Source organism: Stegastes partitus, unplaced genomic scaffold (genome assembly GCF_000690725.1).
Source record: "Stegastes partitus isolate 25-593 unplaced genomic scaffold, Stegastes_partitus-1.0.2 Scaffold2377, whole genome shotgun sequence".
Taxonomy (NCBI): domain Eukaryota; kingdom Metazoa; phylum Chordata; class Actinopteri; family Pomacentridae; genus Stegastes; species Stegastes partitus.
Window position 1 is genome coordinate 1 of NW_007580108.1, and position 21,999 is coordinate 21,999.

Here is a 21,999-nt window from a genome sequence, read left to right on the forward strand (position 1 = left end):
AACTAAGACAGTGTTTATGAGCTTAAGATGTTGAATCTCATCTTTAGTTTGAGGTCTTTAAATTAGATAACAGCGTCAGTTTTGATCCAGATATTTCAACAAACACTTTACAGACTGCCGTGAAATTAGACATTCATATTCCCCAGAAGATAATTATCTCAAAGTGCTGATTATTATTACTTTTTTCCTAATTTCTCACCAGCAGGTCACAATCTTTGGTTCAGAGGGAAATTTCTCTGCAAGCATTCGATGACTCACGATGAGATTTGAGGAAGTGTCGTGTAATTTTTGTTTCCAAAAGGTCACCCTTTAAATTTGCCCAATAATTCCGTTAATCAGTTAAATATCTGCAAAAAGAATCACATTCCCGTCAGCAACAATTGCTAAAACTAATTGCTCCGATGGGGCTCAGCTTGGTAACATTAGCAGTAAACGCCTACATGTTGCAGCTGTGTCCATTCACACCTCACAGCACAAATGTCATTAGAAAATTCACGTCATTCTAAATAAAGCCATATTGAATATGTATCCACAAATTCTACACATTTTCTAAAGTCAGTGACCCACAGATATTAGTGGACACTTGGCATCTTGCTGGTGATGCGCTGCCAGAACAACATTGCAGCCACGTTTACATTTGCAAGAACGACAGATGTTCTGTTGGGCTGAGGTCAACCAGCTGACTGGGGTGGCTGAGCACATTGTACTGTTGGGAGATAAAACTCAGCGCAGTATGAATTCCTCAACCTGACATCTAAGTTGAGTAAAAAAAAAAACAAGCTATAATCGCCATAAAAAAAAAAAACTGGCACTAGCTGGGGCTGCAGACTGCAAGATGAAAGAAAAACATCTGTGAGCATGTAGTTAAAAAGAGGCCATTTTTTGCTACAGGAGTTTTTCTTTAAATCAGAATCAGAAATGATTTATTGATCTTGAGGGGAAACTGTTTTTTTTTTTTTTTTTTTACAGTTGTTCCCTTTAAAAGTTTTAGAAATTCAAGCAGCAGAAAAAATACAAGAGAAACATGAGTCGAAAAATATGTCCTCAAAATGTAGACATAAGTAGAAAAGCATAAGCATAAATTGTGTAAATGTATATTGTACTAGGAAAATAAGAATATAAGTATACGCTTAATAAATAATAGAATTATCACTGTGTTATTGCAAAGAGAACTAGGTGTTATTGGAGTCAGTATTTTAACATCTGCATGCTGGTATATTAAAAGTGACCCACTTTCTGATTAACCTGCATGTGCTCTTATAGTTTATCCTATATCACCAATGATTGTTAAATCTAAGTTAATACATGGCTAACGGGCAGGGATGTTGTGTCCAATTAACCAGCTGCGGATTATTGATTACCAGCCTCCTGTATCTCCTTCCATCCTCTGTGCTAACCTGTATTACATTCACTGCATGACTGACCTTAAGCATATGAATGCCCTTCAGTTTACAGAATGCGCAAAGTCATGTAAACTGGCATCTGTTCCACATCTCAAAAATGCATCGTCACAGAAAGCTGTTGATTTGTGTTGATGTTCGTCTGGTGGATTGTCTCACCCGTACGAGCTGGAGCCACAAGAAGAGGAAAGCCTGGGTGTCTGTTTGTCTTCACTGCCCACTAAACAAAAGAGAAGCTGTTTAATGATCTGGCATCAGGGTTGTTTCCCAGGAAATAATATGCCAGGGTTAATGTGTCACTTTACAGTCTTGGAAAACATCCAGCAGTGTATAAAAGCTAACGAGGACCCAGCTAAACATCAGCAAAGCACTGCTCGCTCTGCACAGAAACACCAACACTCCTTTAAAGTGAGCTCATGTTTTCTATACGTACCACTGGGCAGGAACACAAAGTCATCCAGTAGATAATCAGCCTCTGCTGCCTCCAAGCTACAGGAGAAAACAGAAACACTTACACAAACGCCACTCACAGATTCAGCTCGTGTGTTTCTCTTTCCTGCACTTACAGATATGTGCACACTCAATAATAGCATTAAGTATGTCAGACTTTCATGAGGATGTGAGGTAACTATCATGTCATGCCACAACGCAGGCTGGTTTTCCGGTTACAGGTTGTAATGACTTCTGTCAGCACATATAGAATCACAAAAGTTGCCTGAAGCTTTAACACAATAATGGAGGAATCTGAGTCTGTAGAAAAACCTGCAGAGTCTATTCACGGCGTGCTTTAAATAGGATTCGTCAGGCTCCTCCTGCTTGCAGATTTCTGCTTTGTATGTTTTACACTTGAACGCACTCATTTGCGTCTTTTTTTGGAATCAGGTGACATATAGTTTAGTCCCTCTTGTTGCTGTAAATCAATAATCCACCTGAAACCTTACAGCAGCAGAGAGGAATGCAGAGGTCGTGACACCTTAAATTCATCCTTCCTTCTGGGAGTCTGTTAAAATGCTGCCCCACATCCTTGTCAGTTGGTGGGAATGACGTGTATTATATTAAAGAATCCAAATATAAGCTATGCCTACAGTGACACAGACAGTACGTAAACACAGACACACCTGCTGTCTGCGTATAAAGCTTCCTTCCTCCGCCGGATGGACTCTGGGCTTGGCGGCTCAGCGTTTCGGGATCGGACGCTACTTGCTGCGACATCTTCACACTACACATGTGTGCAAATACAAATTTAAAATCGATACTGTAAAAAAAGAAAGTGATGTAACCGAGACGAAAGTTAACTGCGGCAAAATCGTAAATCATGAATGTTGGAATAACAGCTTTGGGACATTCAGGAGAATGAACAATGTCATGCTTTGACGACACAGACGGTACTTTCTGGCAAGATTAACAACATCTCATGGTATTTGTTGATAATACAGACAACTTTTGCCAGATTTAGATTTACAAGGAAATACAATAAATTAAAGTGATGATTTAGATCTAGAAATATGTGACCAAGCATTCATTGTTAAGCTTGTTGAAAGCATTGCTCACTGCCCAGCCGTTAAGGCTAATCTCGCACACTTACTCACCTCTGAACTGCTGGGACTCAGTGACAAGGGATTAACTGCATTACTGCGGCAGAGTCTGCGTCTAGCTGGACCTTGGAATTCTTCACAGCTGGATCTCGGGCTCTCCCAGGCGACCTCCGCCTCCTTTTCCACCGACACAAAGCAAGCAATGAACAAAAAACCTTTCTGTATGCGTTGTGTTTGTGTGCACGCTGACACGTGTGTGCAAAATTACATCCGAGCTCTGCCGTTGTTGTTTGGAGCTGCGCGTCGCCTGGAGGCTGAAGACCTTTTCCTGCAGCTCCACCAGCTGGGACCTCAGGGTGTCCTTCTCAGCCAGGATGCGGGCGATCATGGCCTGGGCCTCGTCTCTGGACAGGTATGCCTAAAAGCAGAAGAGCCATTCAAATTGATCATTCTTAGTGTACACAGAACTGACTCACAGACACACCTTATTCATGCAGACAAACACCATTGTGCCAAGTTTGCGCCTCATGTAGAAAACACAATGTCTCCACGATGGTGAAACTTGTTTCGCGCCGTTGGAAACTTAAAACGTAGATATGCACATTTTAGGCAGGGATTGTTTGAATGAAGAAGTATTTGTGCGCGAGCTGGCTGCCAACAAGAAGTGTGGTATGCAGGATGTTGTCAAAGAGGCGTCAGGAGGCAACACGCTTCTGTCTTTTAGCACATTCTTGTAAACAAAACTCTGGAACAATAGATAATAGAAACTTAGTTTGTTGTATATCTGTCATTGTTTGTAATGCACAATAGTAAACTAAATAAGCACATAACGGGCATCCTGGTAGTTTAACCAGATAAGATGATGACCCACATACAGGGGCTACAGTCTCTGACGCAGCGGTCGTGGGTTCGACTCCCGCCCACGGCCATTTGCTGCAGGTCTTTCCCCATCCTTCTCCCCCTTTCCTGTCTCTCTCTACTGTCCTGCTCATAAAGGCAAAAAGCCCATAAAAGAAAATAATTATAAATAAGTACATAACACACACAAACTAATAATCTGATTGGACTTTGAAGCCAAAAAGCAGCATATTCAGTGCCTATAAAAAGTGTTCACCACTCTTGGAAGTCCTTGACTTTCATTGTTTTCCCACATTGAATCATGATCAAAATATTTATTTATTTATTTATTTATTTTTGACTAGAATTTACAAAAAAGACTCATGTTAAAGGGAAAACAGATTCCTACAAAGTCATGTCAATTCATTAAAAATATAAAATCAGTGTAAAACAAGTGATTGTATAAGAATAACAGCATTGAGCCTGTGTGGAAAGGCAGCCTTGTACATCTGGACACTGCAATTTTACCCAATTCTTTGTTGCTAAAACTGCCAAGTTGCACAGGGATCACAAGTGAACAGCCCTTTTCAAGTCCTGCCACAAATTCTCAGCTGGATTAAGGTCTGGCTCTGATGTGACATGGATGTCTTTATACTACAGTCACTTGAGACACATTCACTACACCTCTAGTACTGCACCTGTGTCACATTAGGTGAGTCCATAAGGGTGCGAATATTTATGCAATTGATAATGTAGATTTCGATTTTTAATCTGTCTGTACATATAATACATGGCAACTAATCGGCCAATTCAGGTGTTTTTTAATCAGGTATGAGATGTTTTTGCAAGGCTTTTAAAACACAAGGTAACGTTGCTCATGCAGATCCTGCGTGTGTCACACGTCATACAGAAAGTACCAACCAGTAATTACACCAAGGAGTCGTCAAATAAATTCTGTGCCGTCAGTTGGTGCACAGCTCCAGTGGAGCTGGTGGCAGCTTGAAGCCATCTGACAGTTTCTAAGGTGTGGGTGTATTGTTCATATCGTTCTCAAAGGTGTTTTGAATATTTTTAATAGCAATTGAGGGTGAATACAGGAGGTATCATTTACATGAATCATTGCTGCATGGCAGAGACAGGTGCAGCAAAACACAATGTTCAGGTACACGGGAAACTGTGCTTTTATTTTAAGAATACTGCTCACTTAGAAAAACAGTATAATTTCCAGCAGAAGTGAGTTCACCTTGTGTCCTTTGTTAAACTGACATAACACTACACACCTACACACACAACTGTTGCGGTGACAGACAGGAAGAGCCAAAAGAGTTGGTTGATATTTGATACTCTACAATGATAGTGACATGGCACTGCTTGACATTTCAACAGGAAAAACAAACAACAAGATGGCAGATCAGTTCCAGTTACTCATAAAAGTAAAAGCCAAAACAGAAAAGTGCCGCTTGGAGGACTGAATTCATGTTTACCACAGACAGGAAAGTGTGAGTGATGGGATTGTTCGCAGCTCCCTACCTGGTCTCTCTCTGCCTGGAGCTCTCTCATCTGGCTCTGGATTAAAGTGCTCTTCTGCTGGTGCATTTTACAGTCCAGCGTCAGCTGGTCCACCTGGAGGCTCAGGCACTGCTTCTGATCCATGAGCTGAACACAAAAACACACAAAAGGATGTACAGGGTTTGATGAGTAATGCTCTAATACACTAGTAAGCAATGTACGGCAGAACAGTAGCATTACTAACTCACAAGTTTGTATGATTTTTTAATGTATTATTGCTGGCTGACAGAAACTCTCACATTATTATTACCAGTTTTTAAATACTAAACATTTCTAAAACAATTAGCTTTAATTAGACATTTTCCTCTGGCTGCAGACTTCTGCCCGTCATGGTAGGAGGGTGACTCTTAGAAGGCCACTTTCCATGATAGTTATTTGGCTGAATTTGCATGACATTTCCTGATCCATGATGACAGCAACACAGAATCCACACCGGCACATACCCCTTGTTTGTCTCTGTGCAGCTGCTCATTCTCCTCTCTGTAACACCTGAGCTGCGCGGCCAGCTCCACCTGGCTATCTATGGCCTCCGCCAGGTCCTGGGCCAGGATGTCCTGACGAGCCTGGCAGGGAAACAACGGCGACAGCAAATGAAACACAAAAACACACAAGTAGCTATTGTCAGTCCACATAAAGCAGCTCATAATACAGAAAGCTTAAGTGCTAGTCTCACCGGGTCCAGTTTCTCAGCCTTGGCCAGTTGGCTGCGCAGCTTTCTGACTTCTTCTTGCAGTTGTGGCGTCTCTGGAGTGGAAACACACCTGAGCGATCTCTTGTGGATGTCGGTCTCTGTTTGGGCATTCTGCAGCTGATACACCTGCCACCACACAAGACAAACAACACTAAAGGGGCTGCGACTGATAAACAAATTAATGTGAATGTCTATGAAATGTCCAAAAGTGCCCATTTTCATCAGAGTCCAAGGTGAGGGTTCTGATTGCGTTCTCTGACCGGTTTTAAATGTATAATTAAGACAAAACCAGCGCTGACCTACATATTTGAGAAGCTTTTGCACTTCTTTTGTTCTATAATTGACTTTATAAATAGTGACTCGGTTTCTTACTGCTTGTGACGATTGTGATCCTATACAAACACAGAATCTTGTCACTGGTTTGGAGGCTGTTATCTCAGATTACCCATCAGATCTGGCCAAGCCACACTCACACAGTATAGATTAAGCTGGTTAGCTGACTGTCAGTTGTTAAACTCCTAATAAATAAAGTCTAAGAATGTTTTCCCCTCAAAAATACTTTATTTCTTTTTCAGTGCTGATTATTCGCAGTTATAGAAAAATGCTTGTTAAACAATTAATTGTTCCAGCAAAAAATTTCAGCAGTGCCTCTGGGGAACACAATCAAAATGTTATAATTCTAGTCCGATAAAACTTCCACTGCGATGTTCAGTTTCACATCTGACTCTCATCCTCACACGCTGAGCCACATGTTTAGAAAGTATGGCAGCAGTTTTGTATTCATATAAAAAAGTGGTCTTTTTATGGTTTCAGAAGAAATGTGATAAATGTCCCTTGAACCTGAAGTTGGAAGACGACAAGTTGACAATTAAGTAAAATCACTAGAAAAGGTTCAGGCACACCTTCCTTTATTCCCTACAGCATCTTTCATTCAACCGTATCTGCCTGCTCTTTAAAACCCCCTGCCCCCTTTTTGTAAAACAGGCTTTGTGCTGAAAATCTGCTTATATTGTTATGTCTCTTGTCTCTCCACAAAAGGCATTACACAACTGTTTTCTCAGGCTGTGATTATCTGGCCTCCCTGGACACTGCAGAATCTCCTAAATTTGCACTTTCCAACGCTCAGATTTCAGCTCTTTAACACTGGCCTTCTGACGACCTTCCCCGGGGACGACAGCTTTGTGTCTCAGGCAGGAAAAAGGTGGTCATTCTGCGTATCTCCCAAAGCGCAAAACAGACTTGAGTGACCATCACTGACCTGCAGGTTCAGGTTGTGGAGCCGCTCGTTCACAGCCGCTTGTTCCTCGATGGCTGCCGTGTAGCGTATGTACAAGTCGCACTTCTCATCCTTCAGCTTGGTCACTTCACGCTGCAAAGAGCACAAGTATCTCTGCATTCGCTCGTTTTCGGACTGGAGGCATCTCGACTTCTCCTCCTGCTCCATTATCTGTCCGATCTCCGACTCCAGGGAGACGCAGCGAGCGCTCATCCGGCCGGCCTCGCAGCGAGCCTCCTGCAGCTCCTTCTGCATCCCCGTCACTGCTCTGACCAGGTACTCAGTCAGCTCTGAGTACTTTATCAGGCCTGGGAGGAGAGCAGCACAGTTCACACATAGCAGGCACCACAGAAAGGTGAATATTCCCTTAAAATGTATAGAAAGTTAAAGCACTGACCACTGAATCTTGAGGGCTCAGTACTGGGCTTGCGTCCGGTGACTTGGGTGTAGAGGGTCGGGTAATGAATCATCAGGCTCTCCAGCAAGGCCACAGCACCGTTCCTCCCCTGGGTCCTCAGCAGATCCAGCATGTAGCCTAAAAACAGTAAAAATACAATCTAATATCATCCCTAACCCCAAATCTAACCTTTGAATCGACTTCATCAAGCCACAAAAGTGCAGAGGATATCAGTTTAAAGTGTTTGTGTCATGAATTTATGAGAAATATGAAAACAAGATAATCATCACACGAAAATTACAATCAGAAGTTTGAGGAACTGTGTTGTGGAAAACGCACTCTGAAACTCCGTCAGGCAGAACAACATACTGGTTATACAAATAAATTTTTGTTCTAAAGTGTTGCTGGAATTTCCTCTGCCTCTTGGCGATGCACTCGGCAGTCGATGTAAACAAACCAGGTGAAGTAAAAGAAGACAGAAAACTGAGGCAGAGTACAGCTCTCCTTAAAATCCATAAAACAACAAATCAATCAAAGAAATCTCACTGGTTCTCATGCAGCGGTTGGTGAGGTTGTGGCAGGAGAGGATCTCGTCCTCGTCCATCTCGGTGAGGACCCTGGCCTGCCTCAGGTACGGGATCACGATGCACGGCCGCACACCCAAGGAGATCCGGTGGCGATTGTCGTTAATCAGCTCCCACAGTTCCTCCTCGCCCATCTCCTTCAGGTCTGGACCCTCGAGAACAAAATCCCCCGCCATCTCGAGCGTGTTAAAAAAGTCGTTGTTGCCTGCTGCTGGGACACAGGTGAAGCAGATGGAGCCAACGCCTCAGCACACAGAAGCGCAGACTGACGGGAAGAGGCAAAGAAAGTGCAGCAAAAGGGCCGGACTCTTTCCACGCCCCGTGGGTGTTTATGTCAAAGCATGTGTTTGTGTGTGGGCGTGCAGGAAAACCTGAAAGACAAGACCTCTCTGATGTAGAGCGTCGATGGGCTGAGTCTGACCACATGCTGGCGCAAACAGAGCTGCTTCTCACACAATCACATATCAGACACTCCAGAAGCATTAGTCAAGCAGGGTACTTACTGCATATCCCTTTCTTTCACACTCTGGGTGGCTTTACAGTTGTTGTTTGCTTTATACAGCTAATTCAATATCTAATCACATCATAAACCTCTGCTTGGCTTTATTAATGGGTGAAGGCAGATTTGTTTGTAGAGTGGAGCACGACTGCAGCTGGTAATGAACAAAGCCTCTCATTGACACCAAAACATTACGTGTGAGTTCAACCTTAATAATTCCTAATCACAGTGAGGCAAACACACATACCGGGCTGCTGACGGGAGCAAACACTGAGCGCTCAAGTGCAAAGTCCGTCTCAGAAGGAAATAAGGTAGGGGGGCGTAACTGGAGTCTGCATTGTTGTCAGTACAAGGTCAAAGGGTTCCTCATACTGTGAGCTAACCTACTGCTTGTGTGTGTAAACCCGCTGTACTGTATTTTATAGGCCTTGTGCACACAAATGGAAGATGTTAAGCAACATAATGTAAATGATAAACAGGGAGACAGACTGGAGGATGTCGGAGACAGATGAAGCTATGAGAAATATGAGCAGTGAAAGAAATGCCTTGTAAGAATATCCCTAAAAATGACAGAAGAGATTTCAAACGATAACATTTGTGTGTAGCTTGAGCAATCACAGTGCAGAAACTGCTGCACGGCGCAGACCTATTTTTGTGTTTCCTCTGAACAGTGTGGTTTAGGATAGGAAGTGGTTGTTGATCAGGGGGGCTGAAGCCAGTAAGTTGCAACTTTCACATCGTGTAAACTGTGACTCATAAAATGATGTGGCGTTCTTCCCACAGACAAAGATGACAGATTAGAAAGCTGGTCAGACAATTAACAAAATACGATCCTCTCGCCCCGCTTTGAATCTACAAAGCTCCAAACTGCTGCTGTTTACAGTACATGATCCGGTGCGCTGTAACCCAACCGGCTTCTGTCAACAATACACAGATTGCTTATCTCCCTCATATCACTTGACACAGTGAGGACGACTGAAGACTACTAGGAATTTCCCCATACAACATGCATGATAATATACCAGGGAAATAGAACAGTAATAATAAAAGTGGTGGAGCAAAACCACTATCTAGACAAAAATATATCTTTCCTTTCCCTCCTATTTATCTGCACAAGTGCAAAGTGGAAAAATGCAGGTGGTCCACCACTGGCTTTAGACACTTTCAAAAGGAATATATCACATGCACTGTTCTTCTACAATGTTTTACCATAAAATTACCTTTTTTTATTTTAGTTTTTTTTTACTGTATTTAAATCAGAAAACAATATCGCTGTTTTAAAGGTATGTGTCATTATTTAAAAGAGTAAAAAAGGACATTAAAGATTGAAAAAATAATAGTTTTTAACTGTTACTGTACAGATTTTTCCCATTTTGTGAAATTACAGACATCTATTACAATTGCATTAAAAAAATTATTTACTTGCTGACTGGACAGGCCAAAACTGTACTTCACATCCACATCAAACATCTGTATTTCAATAAATAGTAATTCATTTTTTGCGTGTGACCATAAAATTACACAGTTTTCCTGTATTTAAACCCACTAAAAATGTCAATATTTTACAGATGTTTGCTGGTATTTTCAGTTTTTGAATGTTACAGTATATTACCACTTCTTAACGTATGTTTTCGGTTGCCTTTGCTGCCAGATTTTCATAGTTTTTTTCAGGAATTAAAAATAAATAAATAAATCACAGTGTTGGTAGTAACTACAGGTAGTTAATGCAGGCTGAAAAGTCTCTGTCTCAGTGAATGGGTAGAACTGCAGCTTTAAAAACTGCGTGTAAAGAATGTAGATTTCTTTTTAGGATTCTTTAGTTTCTTGTAGTAGTGTAGCTAGCAGTGTTATACGAGCGCACATGTTCTGCTAAAATGTCAAAACGTGGCAGATGAAAGGGAGAGCGCCTTCAAATCATGGTATTAATCCGGTCATACGAACTTGGTTAGACCTGATCTGTAATTGAAGACGGAGGTTATGTAACAGGGAGGTGGTTTACCATCACTGTTTAACTAAACATGTCGCAAGTCTCATTTATGCCAAGATGACACAGAGAAGTTTAAGGATGGGACGTCACAGGCAAACAACACCCAGTATTACCCAGCATTCACATCTACACAACAATACATCTTGTTGGTTATTTCTGCATTTAGTTGAAGATGAGAACAATAACACAAGGATGGGCCTGTTCAATATAATATTTATGTGAGACCTGTTTTTAAGTTAACCTGTTAACCTGGAACAAAACGATTTTTTGTGCTGCTCTATGACTGCACGCAACACAGTCATGCCCAAAAAACCCATTGTTAAATATAACTATTACTTTTTTTTCTTTTTTTTTTTACTGTATAAAGAATTATCATCTGTATCGCAACACTGAACCTGCGTTTGATGTGTCAGAGATTAGATCTAAGTTGGTAAATGAGGGAGTAAGTTGAGCAAGACGAAACTGTTCTTTGTACAGTACCATCAGCACGTTTTTCCATGCATCAGGGCCGGCACATGTACTGCTGCGGCGACACTCTGCCAGGTGCCTCTGGGTGTTATGGAAAGTCCTAATAGACACATTCTGAGGAGCCGGTTCCACAGCATTGCACAGATGAAACCTAGGTGGCCAACCTCGAAGGAGAGTCACAATTATACGTGCTGAAATCACGTACAGTCAATGTGCTGCCATGTGCAAGCGCCTGCAGCTGTTTGGCTCAGCTGGTAAAAGCCACCATCAGAAGCTTTATTAATTATCATCGGTAAATTACAGTCACAACTATGAAATGATAATTGATTCCTTGATGCCACAGATTGCAGTTGTAGGCATGAATCATACCAAAAGCTAGAACAACAACTCACTGGATATACAAAGGATTTCAAATATCCGGCTTTGTCACTGAGGAAACACAAATAACTGTGAACTAAAGTAAAATAAAACATTTTCGCTTCAATGCTACATGCATTTCACTTTTTGATGAACCATAAATGAGCATGCACTTTAAAATAATTAAACAGTACAATTCCATTGAAAAGGCAAACGAAGCAGACATTAGTGATCTCATCTTTCCTTCTTATCTTCACTTCGTTTTTACACACATTCCGTCTCTGCACTTCCTCTCCTGTACTCACTGTCACGTCTACATCTTCCCCTGACTCTCAGCTCGTGTCCTGCTCTGGCGCCTGTGTATGTGCTGCCAGCGTCAGGACCAGCTGGCGCAGCGCCTCCTGGTGTTGGGGGAACTCCTCGCAAACGCGGTGCAGGATGGTGCTGACGGCGTGCACTCGCTCCGTCTGGCTCTGCAGGGCGGCTCCCAGCGACTCGCTGCTGGACAAGGCCTGGTAGGTGCCTTCACACGCTGCCTGCAGCTTCTTGGTGCGACTCTGCAGAGCCACCAGGTGGGCAAGTTTCTGGAAGGAGGGAAAGATAAAAAAATAAAATGGAATTCCGCTGTTGCCATGCCACAGTGTACACTCACAAAATCTAAATTTAATTCACAAAATTTGAAGTACAGTACAAGATGTGCAAAAATAAAATACAAAAATCTAGAAGAAAAATCACATGTATCTAAAAAACTTTTAAAGATACCTTATCTGGTGTAGTAGAAAGTATAAAAACAGTAGTGTAAGTGATGTTGAACTGTTGCTTATTACACATTTATGAGCATATACTAAAAAGCATAGCTTAAAGTGCTGCAAAAACGACATACAAGGTGCAGCTGTATGTAAACGTGCAGTTAGAGTAATAAATACAAGGTGCATAACTTAGTAAGTGCAAAGGTGCAAATATGTATGATTCTGTAAATGTAAGAGTTATTAAATAATATAGATTGAATAAAAGTGAGATGAGCTGCAGGTCCAGACAGTTAGTGTAGGTGTTACGTGTGATATGATATATTTTGTACTTCTATCGGTTTGTTTACTTTTAGCAGTGATCACAGAAAACGGAGAAACAATGAGAAGTTGTATCTGTTATTCTGGGCTTGCAGGAGTGGCCTCCATGAGTGGAAACTGTGATGCCGAAGTCAGCATGACCCAGTAAAAATACTTTGAGAGACATTCTCGCCACACCTTCATTAGAGTTACTGAGAAAGGACAAAGCGCACACTGCAGGTGAAAAAAAACACTTGATTGATACACAACAGGTGTTACTCAATGCCTGGAGAATGAAGGGGGTGTACTGTTTTACTGTATTAGATTTCAAGCCAGAAAAGTATCAGTCACACACACGAAAAACACCGTAATTCAGGAAAACAGCAAAACCTTTGAAAGCAGATGAATGTGTGGAACGTACAAACGTATTGTAACGCAGCAGGTACGGTATGTGCTCCTCACCCTGTCTTTGGTGTCTTGGAGATTGTCGATGTCAGAGTCGAGCATGTAGCCGGTGCTGCGCAGTTCCATCAGCTGCTGTTTCTGCTGCGTGAGCCTGTCGGCCAGACTCACCTGGCTCTGTTGTAGCTCCTTGATCGCCCGCTCACAATCTGCTGCACACTGAACACACTACATATAAGATACTTGTGCAACATCCTCTGGACATTTTTGCAGATATGGAAAATCCACTACGCCCACCTTGTGTGCTTCCTGAATCTTGCGCTGCAGGCCCTGGATGAGGAGGGACAGGTCGCCCTTCGTGATCCGTTTGTGGGAGCTGTGGATCATGGCCTCCCTGCGCTGCACAATGGTTTCCCTCCTTGCCACCGTTGCTTCGCTTTCCTTGAGCAGCTGCTCCTGCTGCTTCCTCAGCTGCCCGAGTCGCACCTATAGAAACACATGCAGTCCAAAGATATTAATGCAAATATATGGCACAAATCATGAATTTAAATCCCCATTATCCTTTATTTATGTTTTCTTATAGTCCATTTTTGCATGACCTAAAGCACAATGCTTTTGTTCACATTAATTTCTATGCATGCACAGTTGCCCAAAATGGAGCAAGTAATATATAAATCAGTGGTTCCCCATGAGGGCTACAAGGACACCATACAATTCCGATAAAGACATGAATAATAATGAATAACTCTGGAGGCTATATTTTTGTGGCAAAGATGCTGACCTTGACACAATCTACCCTGCTGCATCTTTGTTCACTCTTCATCATGCCTCCAACAACAAGACACTGATTTTCATCTAAAGTAGGTCATTAGTATGCAAGGTAATCTTTTCGCTACCTTACCCGTGTGTTGTCTCAAAAAGATTTATGCAGCCAAATATAAAGAGCTTGTTAGTTTTTACAGTGCAAATAGGTGAAACAAAAGGATGTTTGTTACAAGATCCAAATGTCTGACCTGGAGCCTATTTTCAGACAGGATAGCTTTGTCTGTCTGCAAACCTGACAAAGCAGTGAGAAGCTATTACAATACCATATATATCAGAGCAAGTCGGACAAGTTATTCAAGGATGTTTGCTATTATATGTGCATAAATGTATGTACAGTACATTGTACAAACAAGTACTCAAGAACTCAATATTACTGTATTTGTCTCTCCACGTAGTCATATTGTGTTCACCGTTCTCACCTCCATACGGTGTATTTCTGCTTTCATCGTCTGGATCTCTCCCTGGCCTGAGTCCACACCTGACCGAGTCTCTTTTAGAAGCTGAGTCTTCTTCTCCCACAGCATGACTTGTCGCCTGCAGGCAACACATGCAAAAACAGGAACACAACACAGGACACTTGTTCAACAAATGCACAAAGAATACACCCAATATATGAGACATGAGCTTTAAATTTAGAAAGAATGACAAAGCCAGATTGGCATGAGCTACTGTTAGTTTTGTTCTAAATAAGCTATTGGTCTCATTTTTTTGTGAGAGATATAAACTCAGATTAAACAAGAAGAAGAAAAAAGCATGTGACTGACTCAGCCTCCACCAGACTGTAGAGTAGCCTCTCTTTTTCTTCTTGTATCTCCTCAAGTTTCATCTGCACCTCAATGCATCCCCGCTCAGCCTCCTAAAAACATTACGTCACAGGAAAGTTAATGACTTAATATAAAACGGCAGAAAAGAACAACGTTAAACATAATAAAACGATGTCGTACCTTAAGTCTGAGAACAAAGTCCGTCTCCGTCAGCGCATTTTCCTGCTCCAGAGCCTGGCTCAGCTGTCCCTTTTTACTCAGCAGGGTGCTGAGTTTCACCAAGTCTCTCTTCAGCGTCTCCACGTTCTTCTCCAGCTCCTTCTCCTCTCGGCGCTCTGATTCAATCTGACCTGGTGGGATTGGAGATGTTTCAAAGTAGTTAAAGCGTAGAGAATAGTTGTGAATGGTTTGACTATTAAAGTGGTTTTATTTCACTGTTTAATACTTAAAATTTCTAAACTTTACTAGCTAAAGCTCAGTAACAACCCACCACTATAATCTGCTGACAACTTACTCCGACTGTATATTTAGTGCATGTGCTTGCTTGTGTGTGTTGCATACTCTCCAAGCAGATGTTCTTCTGCTGCATTTCAGTGTATTCGATCTGCAGTTTGAGCAGCTCCCTGCTGTTGGACTCTATCTCCTGGGTCAGTCCCACCAGTGTTCCCTGCTGTCTCATCCAGACCTGCTGGTCGTTCCGGATGTTCGCCGCCAGATCCTCAATCTCACCCACGACTGCTTGTATCTTAATTTGTAGAGGACTCAGGTCGTCGTGCTGGGAATGGAGACGCACATGACACAAAGGCAGCCTGAAAGTTTTACATCTGATTGTGAAGGTCACTGATTTATCCACGTTAACAACAGACAACTGGAGAATAATGCTTCCAGACATTCTCTCACCCCAGTGCTGGCTGCGATTTGCCAGATCTTGGCTTGCAAGTTGGAGATTGTCACCTGCTTCTGGTCGATGAGTACATAAAATGAAGAAATCTTATTCTGGTTTAAGGTCAGCAACTTGTTGTACTTTGCAAGCTCCTCGTCCAGGGCCTGCTGGGTGGTGGCCAAGCTGTTCACATGTTGGTCGACCTGCTGGCTCTCCATTCTCACTGTCAGTCTCTTGTTCTCCAGCTGCTGCAGCTGACACGTCTAAAGGGGTGAAAGAGATGGTGAGCAACAACAAAATGGAATATATTTTTATACTTAGGCTACGCTGCATTTTGTTGTTTGTTGGCCTGTAGTACTTTTGCATCGTTTAACTTCAGTAAATTTTACTTTCACTGCACAAGTTCTTCAGCATCCCGTGATGTTTTACATACAATGGGCTGGAAAAGAAACTTGCATGAGGCTCGTCAGGTAATTTTACAAAATTAGTATATTAACAATTAATATAACAACCGGCATTTAATCAACAGAAAAATTTAAACAGATATTTTTTTACGAATACTCAACCACTTCATCACTTGAGACACAATGAACATCCTCCGTACGGCACCAAAGTATTTGAAAAAGTTCTGATTGTCAAACTTAGTGGAACATTTCTACCAGTAATGCAATGAACTCCAGCTGTGGCTCCTCTGTCAGCTCATCGAGGCTGTTAGTGTGGATGAACTGAAAGCTTTTCTGGCAGAAACAGTGACTTGAAACCGTTTTTACCGCAGCTGTTACAGAATCTAAAGGCAACACTTCTGTAACCTAAACAGCTGAAAACAAATCTTGAGCAAAGTCACAACTAGGTGTTTTTTTTTTTTTTTTACATACTGCTTGATCACATTTGCTTTGACATTTTGTCAGCTAATGCACTGAAATGAACACACTTTTACAAACACTTGAGTGGGCCACTGTGGAATCCAGCTTTTGAGAGTCTGAGGCACTAAAACTCAGCTGCTGCTTCATATTTTAATGTTCTTTTTTTTTATCCATCTCTTCTGAGTTCCCCCAACTTTGTGGCTATATAAATCTAATAATGAATTGTTGCAGTAGACCTTTAGCTACGACAGGCCCAGTTTGAAACTGAAGGTCTGAAAACATACAGCATCTATTCAATAACATAGCAAATACAATGACATAAATGTCGCCTTTCCTTCTCCTTCTTGAGCGAAGCCATCTTGCTGGTGAGCCGCTGGGAGTACTCGGCAGCCGTGTTGTGAGTGAGCTTCTGCTGCATGCTGGTCACGATCTTGTTCTCCAGGTCCAGGCGCACAGAACTTTCTTTCTCCAGCTGCCTCCTCTGGTCGTTCAGTTCAGCCTGGTGTGCACTGGCTTCCTAGAAAAACGAGGGAAAGGAGTAATGGAAGAGTGATTGAGCAGGACTCAGAGCGTGGAGCAGTTACAGAAGGAAAGAGTGGATAGTAAGGCATTGCAACAGGACTATTCTCAGGACAAACACAGGAGCTTTTACCCTCTGTCTACCTTTGTAAGCGTGGTAAGGGTTCGCTCTGTCTGGTGCAGAGTTCGGAGGCAGGTGCTGTAATGGGCCAGCAGAGCATCTTGCTGAGCCTGTTTCTGACTGATCAGCTTCTTGGACCTGTCACAGTCCTTCTGAGACCAATTCAGCTGCATAGTCAGTGTCTCGTTTTGGTCCTGCTCTGCAGCGGTGGATTTCTTGTAGCCTTCAATCTCTCTGTCCAGCAACATGAGCTGGTGCTCGACCTCACTGTTGGGATTACAGCAGAGGAAAATGAAAGAATGTATGCGTTCAGTTTGATTTTTGCTACCTTTCCCCATTAAATAAAAAAGTCATTGTGTTGTATTTTACACTAATCTGCATATTTTCATGTAAGTAGACATACAAATAACATTTTATCATAATGGTGTGGAGTCCAAAAAATCTACTACTGCAGGGAAACATCTTCCCTAAGACACCATTCATGAAACATGTCTCCTAGAGGAACATCATTTGCTGCACGTACACCTGGACTGCATTTAAAGTGAATCTGTAGCACATTAATATTCAGCCTTCCCATTCCCTCGTTCTCACCGCATGGCGTCCTGCATCGCGTTGAAGGCCTCATCTCGCCTCCTCATGCCCGTGAGGCTGCTGTTCCACTGCTGCAGCAGCTGTTTACGTGCCATCAGCAGCAACTCCGTTTCCATCTCAGCCTGCACAAAGACACAAACGTGAATAGACAGGTGTCGAGACTGACGACATTTAACCATCATACTCAGTCTGCAAGAGAATGTACATAAAATCTTATATCTGGGTCATCACTTCTAAATACAATCAATGAAAGGAAACAATAGATCTCCATGTTGGTGTTATTCTTTTTTCTAGAATAATTTAGTTGTTGCAGATGCTACAATGATTATTTTTAGTTGTTGCCTAAAGTCAATGTTTTAAAGCTTTACTAATCAATCTCTTTACAATAACACAGTGGATTTAAAGTGAAAGCTGCCACTCATAGTAATGAATTCCCACATAATTATCATTTGATGCTGTATTTCTACAACGCCAGTTAGCATCATTTAGCTCACTATTTAAAAAAAAAAGTCTGGCAAGCTACCTGCTCTGCATTAAACAGCAAAACAAAGTCAGTGACTTCAAGGGCTGCAGCTAACCATTATTTCTACTGTAAACAAATCTCTCCATGACTTTCCCAGTTAATAAATGAGTTGTTTGGTCTATACAGTCAGACAGAAAATGGTGAAACTTCTCAATAAATGTTTCTGAAAGCCCAAGATGATGTCTTCAAATGTCGTGTTTGGTCCACAACACGAAGACATTCGCTTTACTGACACAGAAAAGCAAAGAAGACAGAAAATAATCAAAGTTAAGGAAACAGAATCAGATTTTTGTGCTTTTCTTTAAAAGTTTCTACAAACAACTAAAAATTCACTGTTACAGCTCTAATGATGACCTGGTTAAAAAAAGCGAGACTTGAGCATCGAAGGAGTCAGATGTTCGTCTCAGGAGTTCTAGATCAAAGTAGAGCAAAAAACTGAGTGAATATTGAACCTACATTAGTTATGTGGCCAGAAATACAAAGAATAAGTATATTGCTCTGTATCGCTTGGATGTGTGGCCACGTAAGATCGCTAACCTGCCAGCTATAGCAACTTTATAAGAGATCATTTATTTTCTTTAAAGCTAGAACCGGTGCACACGAGTGGCCACTATAATATTATACCACTGTACTATTAATAAGTGCACTAATTTTAAGTATTTGTTTACTAATTAAGATCAAGTCTTTCATCTTACAGGTATGTACTATCTTAAGCCATACAAAAGTTACCTCAGAGAGAGCCTCTTTGACTGCTAGTGTCTCCTCTGCTTGAGCATTGGCCTGAGCTTCATACATGGCTATCTGCTGCGTCAACCCCTCCATGTCCTTTGTTAGACGCTCCACGTACATATCCTAGTGACACAGGAGTATTTTTCAATCAGTAACAGTTAATTAATGATCATTCATGACACAATCAAAATGTAGAAGATCTGATGTTTTATGTGTCCATCTTCAGTCTGTCTACCTGCTTCATTTTCTGGTCTTCTGCCTGAGTTTTCTCAGCTCCTGCCTTGTGTCTGACATTGTTCATGGTTTTGACTTTAGAGTGCAGATCTTCACTGACGCCTTGCGTGAAGATGAGGTGTTGCATCACGTCGTCTAACTCTGTTTGGAGCTGGGACACTGAGAGAAGATTACAGGAGTCAACATTAACATAATACCTCAGATACGTCATTTAGAAACATGAACCCACATTGATGCTGTCTTGCTGCTGTTTAAATGACATTGTATACACACAACAAAACAAAAAAAGAAGTTGTTTTTAACACAAAGCATGCTGTGCAGTCACAAGAATAAAGTCCCTAATAAGTTCAAATTTAGCTTAAATGATTTCATCTTTTAATTGTAGGTTTGAGTTTTGCGTAAACATTTAAACCTGAAATATTATTTTCTCCAGAAGTTGCAGAACAGGCCTAACTTGACCAACCTTTTTCTCACATTTCCAATTATGGGATGGCCTCATGTATTAAATCAGTGATCAGATTTGTTATTTAGGCATTAAAGCGAATTTGCAACACAAAATGAAATATAATTCTGGACCAGCGGCAGACATAACTACCAAATGACAAACGAGTCTCACCACTGGCTTTGGCTTCTCTGTGCTGGCTGCCAGTATGGGAATGGTGGCTTTTCATAGCCTCCAGCTGATCCTGTGCCTGCTGATGTTCGGTTTCAGCGTGTGCCTTGGTCTGGTGATGGTCCTCCAGCTTGTTCTGCAGTCTGGCCAGTTGCTTCTGGACCCTGAACAGCTCAACCCTGGCTTCTTGCTTTTGGCTGTCATCCGTCTTCTCCACTGCTCGCTGGGACAGTCAGAGAGGGAGCCCAGAGGGGAAGCAGAAAACAAATCATCAACTCAATCATTCTGTCGGCGTCTCAGGCACTGTATTTTCGTCATCAACACATTCTCTGTCATGGTAACTTCACTGATGTAATAATTTTATGCTTTGCATTGAAATGAATTTGCTGCATGAGGACAAAGGCCAAGATAAAAGCTACAGATCTGATTACCACACATACCAACAGCACCATCTTCTGGATGTATAACGTGAAATTTTGCCTGTAATACATTGTGCTCTGACACCTTTCTATCATCACCAGTGTGACCCGGTCCACTGGTTGATCCCTCCTTCCCAGAACCTTTAGTGGGTGTTTGCTACTGCATACTGGGAATACACCAGAAGCCCAATTTTGGAGATGCTGTGAACCAGTCATTTTGCAATCACAATTTGGCCCTTGTTGGTGTCACTGAGATCCTCAAGCTGCTCATTTTTCCTGATTCCAACACATCAACTTCAACAACTGACTGTCTACTTGCTGCCTGACACATTTCTTCCCTTCATAAATGCCATTGTAATGAGATAATCAATGTTGTTCATGTCACCGGTCCGTGGTTTCAGTGTGGCTGCTGATGGTGTTATGTCATTAAAGAAGCCAACCTTTTCCTTCAGTTCCAGGTTGATCCTCTCCAGATGTTTTTTGAGCTGGGTGGTCAGAGCAGCTTGTTGCCTTTTGACCAGTGGCTGCAAACAAATCAAAAGTAGCATTAATGAGATAACAGTGGAAGTGCAAGATGTGTTTTATAATGTTTATGAACTGACTGTGCAGCATGTGTCTGTAAATGAAAGTACATTCATGTCAGTGCAGAATTAACACAGCCTTTGTAGGGCTGCAGAGATACCTGAGCTCCCACTTATGGCAAAACATAAGCTAACTTTTCAGCGTAATAGAACTAACACACTTTTATACTAGACACAAATGAGACATTAACACCATTTTTTAATTGAGAAACAGTAAGACAAAATCTATTCCTTTAACAAATACTGATGGCATCAGTTGTGAAGGTATTAAAGGAAAAGCTACAGACATGTTCAGGGTCAAGAACGATGAGCTCCTCCTCCTCCTCCTCATCCTCTGGAAGTGGCTCCTGACCTTCCATGTCCTCTGATGCGTTTAGGTTTATAAGATGAGCATCATTTTCTTGAACTAAAACACACAAAATCCAACACATTGTTTAACCAATCAAGAAATTAAGATGTCAACAATTATGAGAACTTTTAAACATGGACCTTTTTTACCCGGTCAGTGTGTCCATGTGGTATTTTTTTTATAAGCTGGAAAACACTTGAGAAGCAAAATAAGCAGGTCAGCACCATGGCTGAGTATCTGCAGCTTGAACCAGAGTGTATCACTAACTGTCTCCAAAACATGGATACAGACGTCTGTGGTTTTCTGAGTAAGAAAAGGTAGTAAAACACCTTTAAAATAAAAGATCCTGAGCAAACCAGCCTAAATTAACCATTTTACATCACCTAAGAGATACAATTTGCACTTATTACTTGACTACACTTGGCAGTTTGCTCTCCCTGAGAAGGATCACTGATACTGTATTGGACTGCAATATGCTGTGTCATGCTGTGCTGTTTTGTACTGTTTACTGTGTGACTTACCTGAATTTCTGGCTGCAGGGTTGTATTCATCCACTGTACTGATGTCAGGGTGAGGCTGAGGGATGGCGACATCAGACTGTGGTGCTGACTGATCCTGTGAGTCACGCTGCGACACAGAAAGAATGAATGCAGGTCTTGAGTAAAGCTTTAGACAATGTGCATTGTTAGACACACGCTGCATTTCCCCATTTTTGACTTCACATGACCAACACTGTATGCAACAACCTTAAGCTTTGACTAGTGTTTATTACATCCAACAGTAGAGACTACAATACAAGTGCAACATCACAGCATCCATATCTGACACGCGTCCATAATAATAGCAACAATAATCAACTTTATTCCTATAGCAGCTATGAAACTGGAGTTACAAGGTGCTTTGCAAAAAAGAGCAACAATAAACGATTTTAAAAAGA

At 41.7% G+C, this 21,999-nt stretch overlaps 2 protein-coding genes across 2 annotated transcripts; both read right to left on the reverse strand.

The window, feature by feature from the left end:
• Positions 1-1,559: 1,559 nt before the first annotated feature.
• On the reverse strand, positions 1,560-8,549 carry LOC103374857 (caspase recruitment domain-containing protein 14-like; the record flags this gene model as incomplete). The annotated part of the gene is made up of 11 exons (XM_008305011.1): positions 8,252-8,549; positions 7,706-7,843; positions 7,291-7,616; positions 6,015-6,158; positions 5,785-5,904; positions 5,303-5,428; positions 3,204-3,353; positions 2,990-3,112; positions 2,519-2,619; positions 1,834-1,889; positions 1,560-1,620 (listed from the first exon to the last, which is right to left on the reverse strand). Coding segments are annotated over exons 1-11 (1,559 nt in total), but the record flags the coding sequence as incomplete, so codon positions are not given.
• A 3,250-nt stretch (positions 8,550-11,799) lies between these two features.
• Positions 11,800-21,072, reverse strand: ccdc40 (coiled-coil domain 40 molecular ruler complex subunit). Its single transcript, XM_008305012.1, has 16 exons — positions 21,001-21,072; positions 20,573-20,656; positions 19,717-19,936; positions 19,102-19,259; positions 18,867-18,989; positions 17,615-17,736; positions 17,047-17,290; positions 16,685-16,900; positions 15,538-15,783; positions 15,199-15,412; positions 14,818-14,987; positions 14,638-14,729; positions 14,293-14,407; positions 13,346-13,534; positions 13,109-13,267; positions 11,800-12,184 (listed from the first exon to the last, which is right to left on the reverse strand). The coding sequence occupies exons 1-16, from the start codon at positions 21,070-21,072 to the stop codon at positions 11,933-11,935; spliced, it is 2,676 nt and encodes an 891-aa protein (XP_008303234.1). The 3' UTR covers positions 11,800-11,932.
• Positions 21,073-21,999: the final 927 nt, after the last annotated feature.

What these genes read in the sequence shown, in the direction of transcription:
- ccdc40 (XM_008305012.1), bottom strand. Translation starts at nt 21,072, where the DNA reads ATGGAAGGTCAGGAGCCACTTCCAGAGGATGAGGAGGAGGAGGAGGAG. An exon ending in CCCTTACCACGCTTACAAAG is followed by an intron (nt 16,901 to 17,046) that starts GTAGACAGAGGG and finishes TCGTTTTTCTAG; the next exon opens with GAAGCCAGTGCACACCAGGC. An exon ending in TATGTCATTGTATTTGCTAT is followed by an intron (nt 15,784 to 16,684) that starts GTTATTGAATAG and finishes TCACCCCTTTAG; the next exon opens with ACGTGTCAGCTGCAGCAGCT.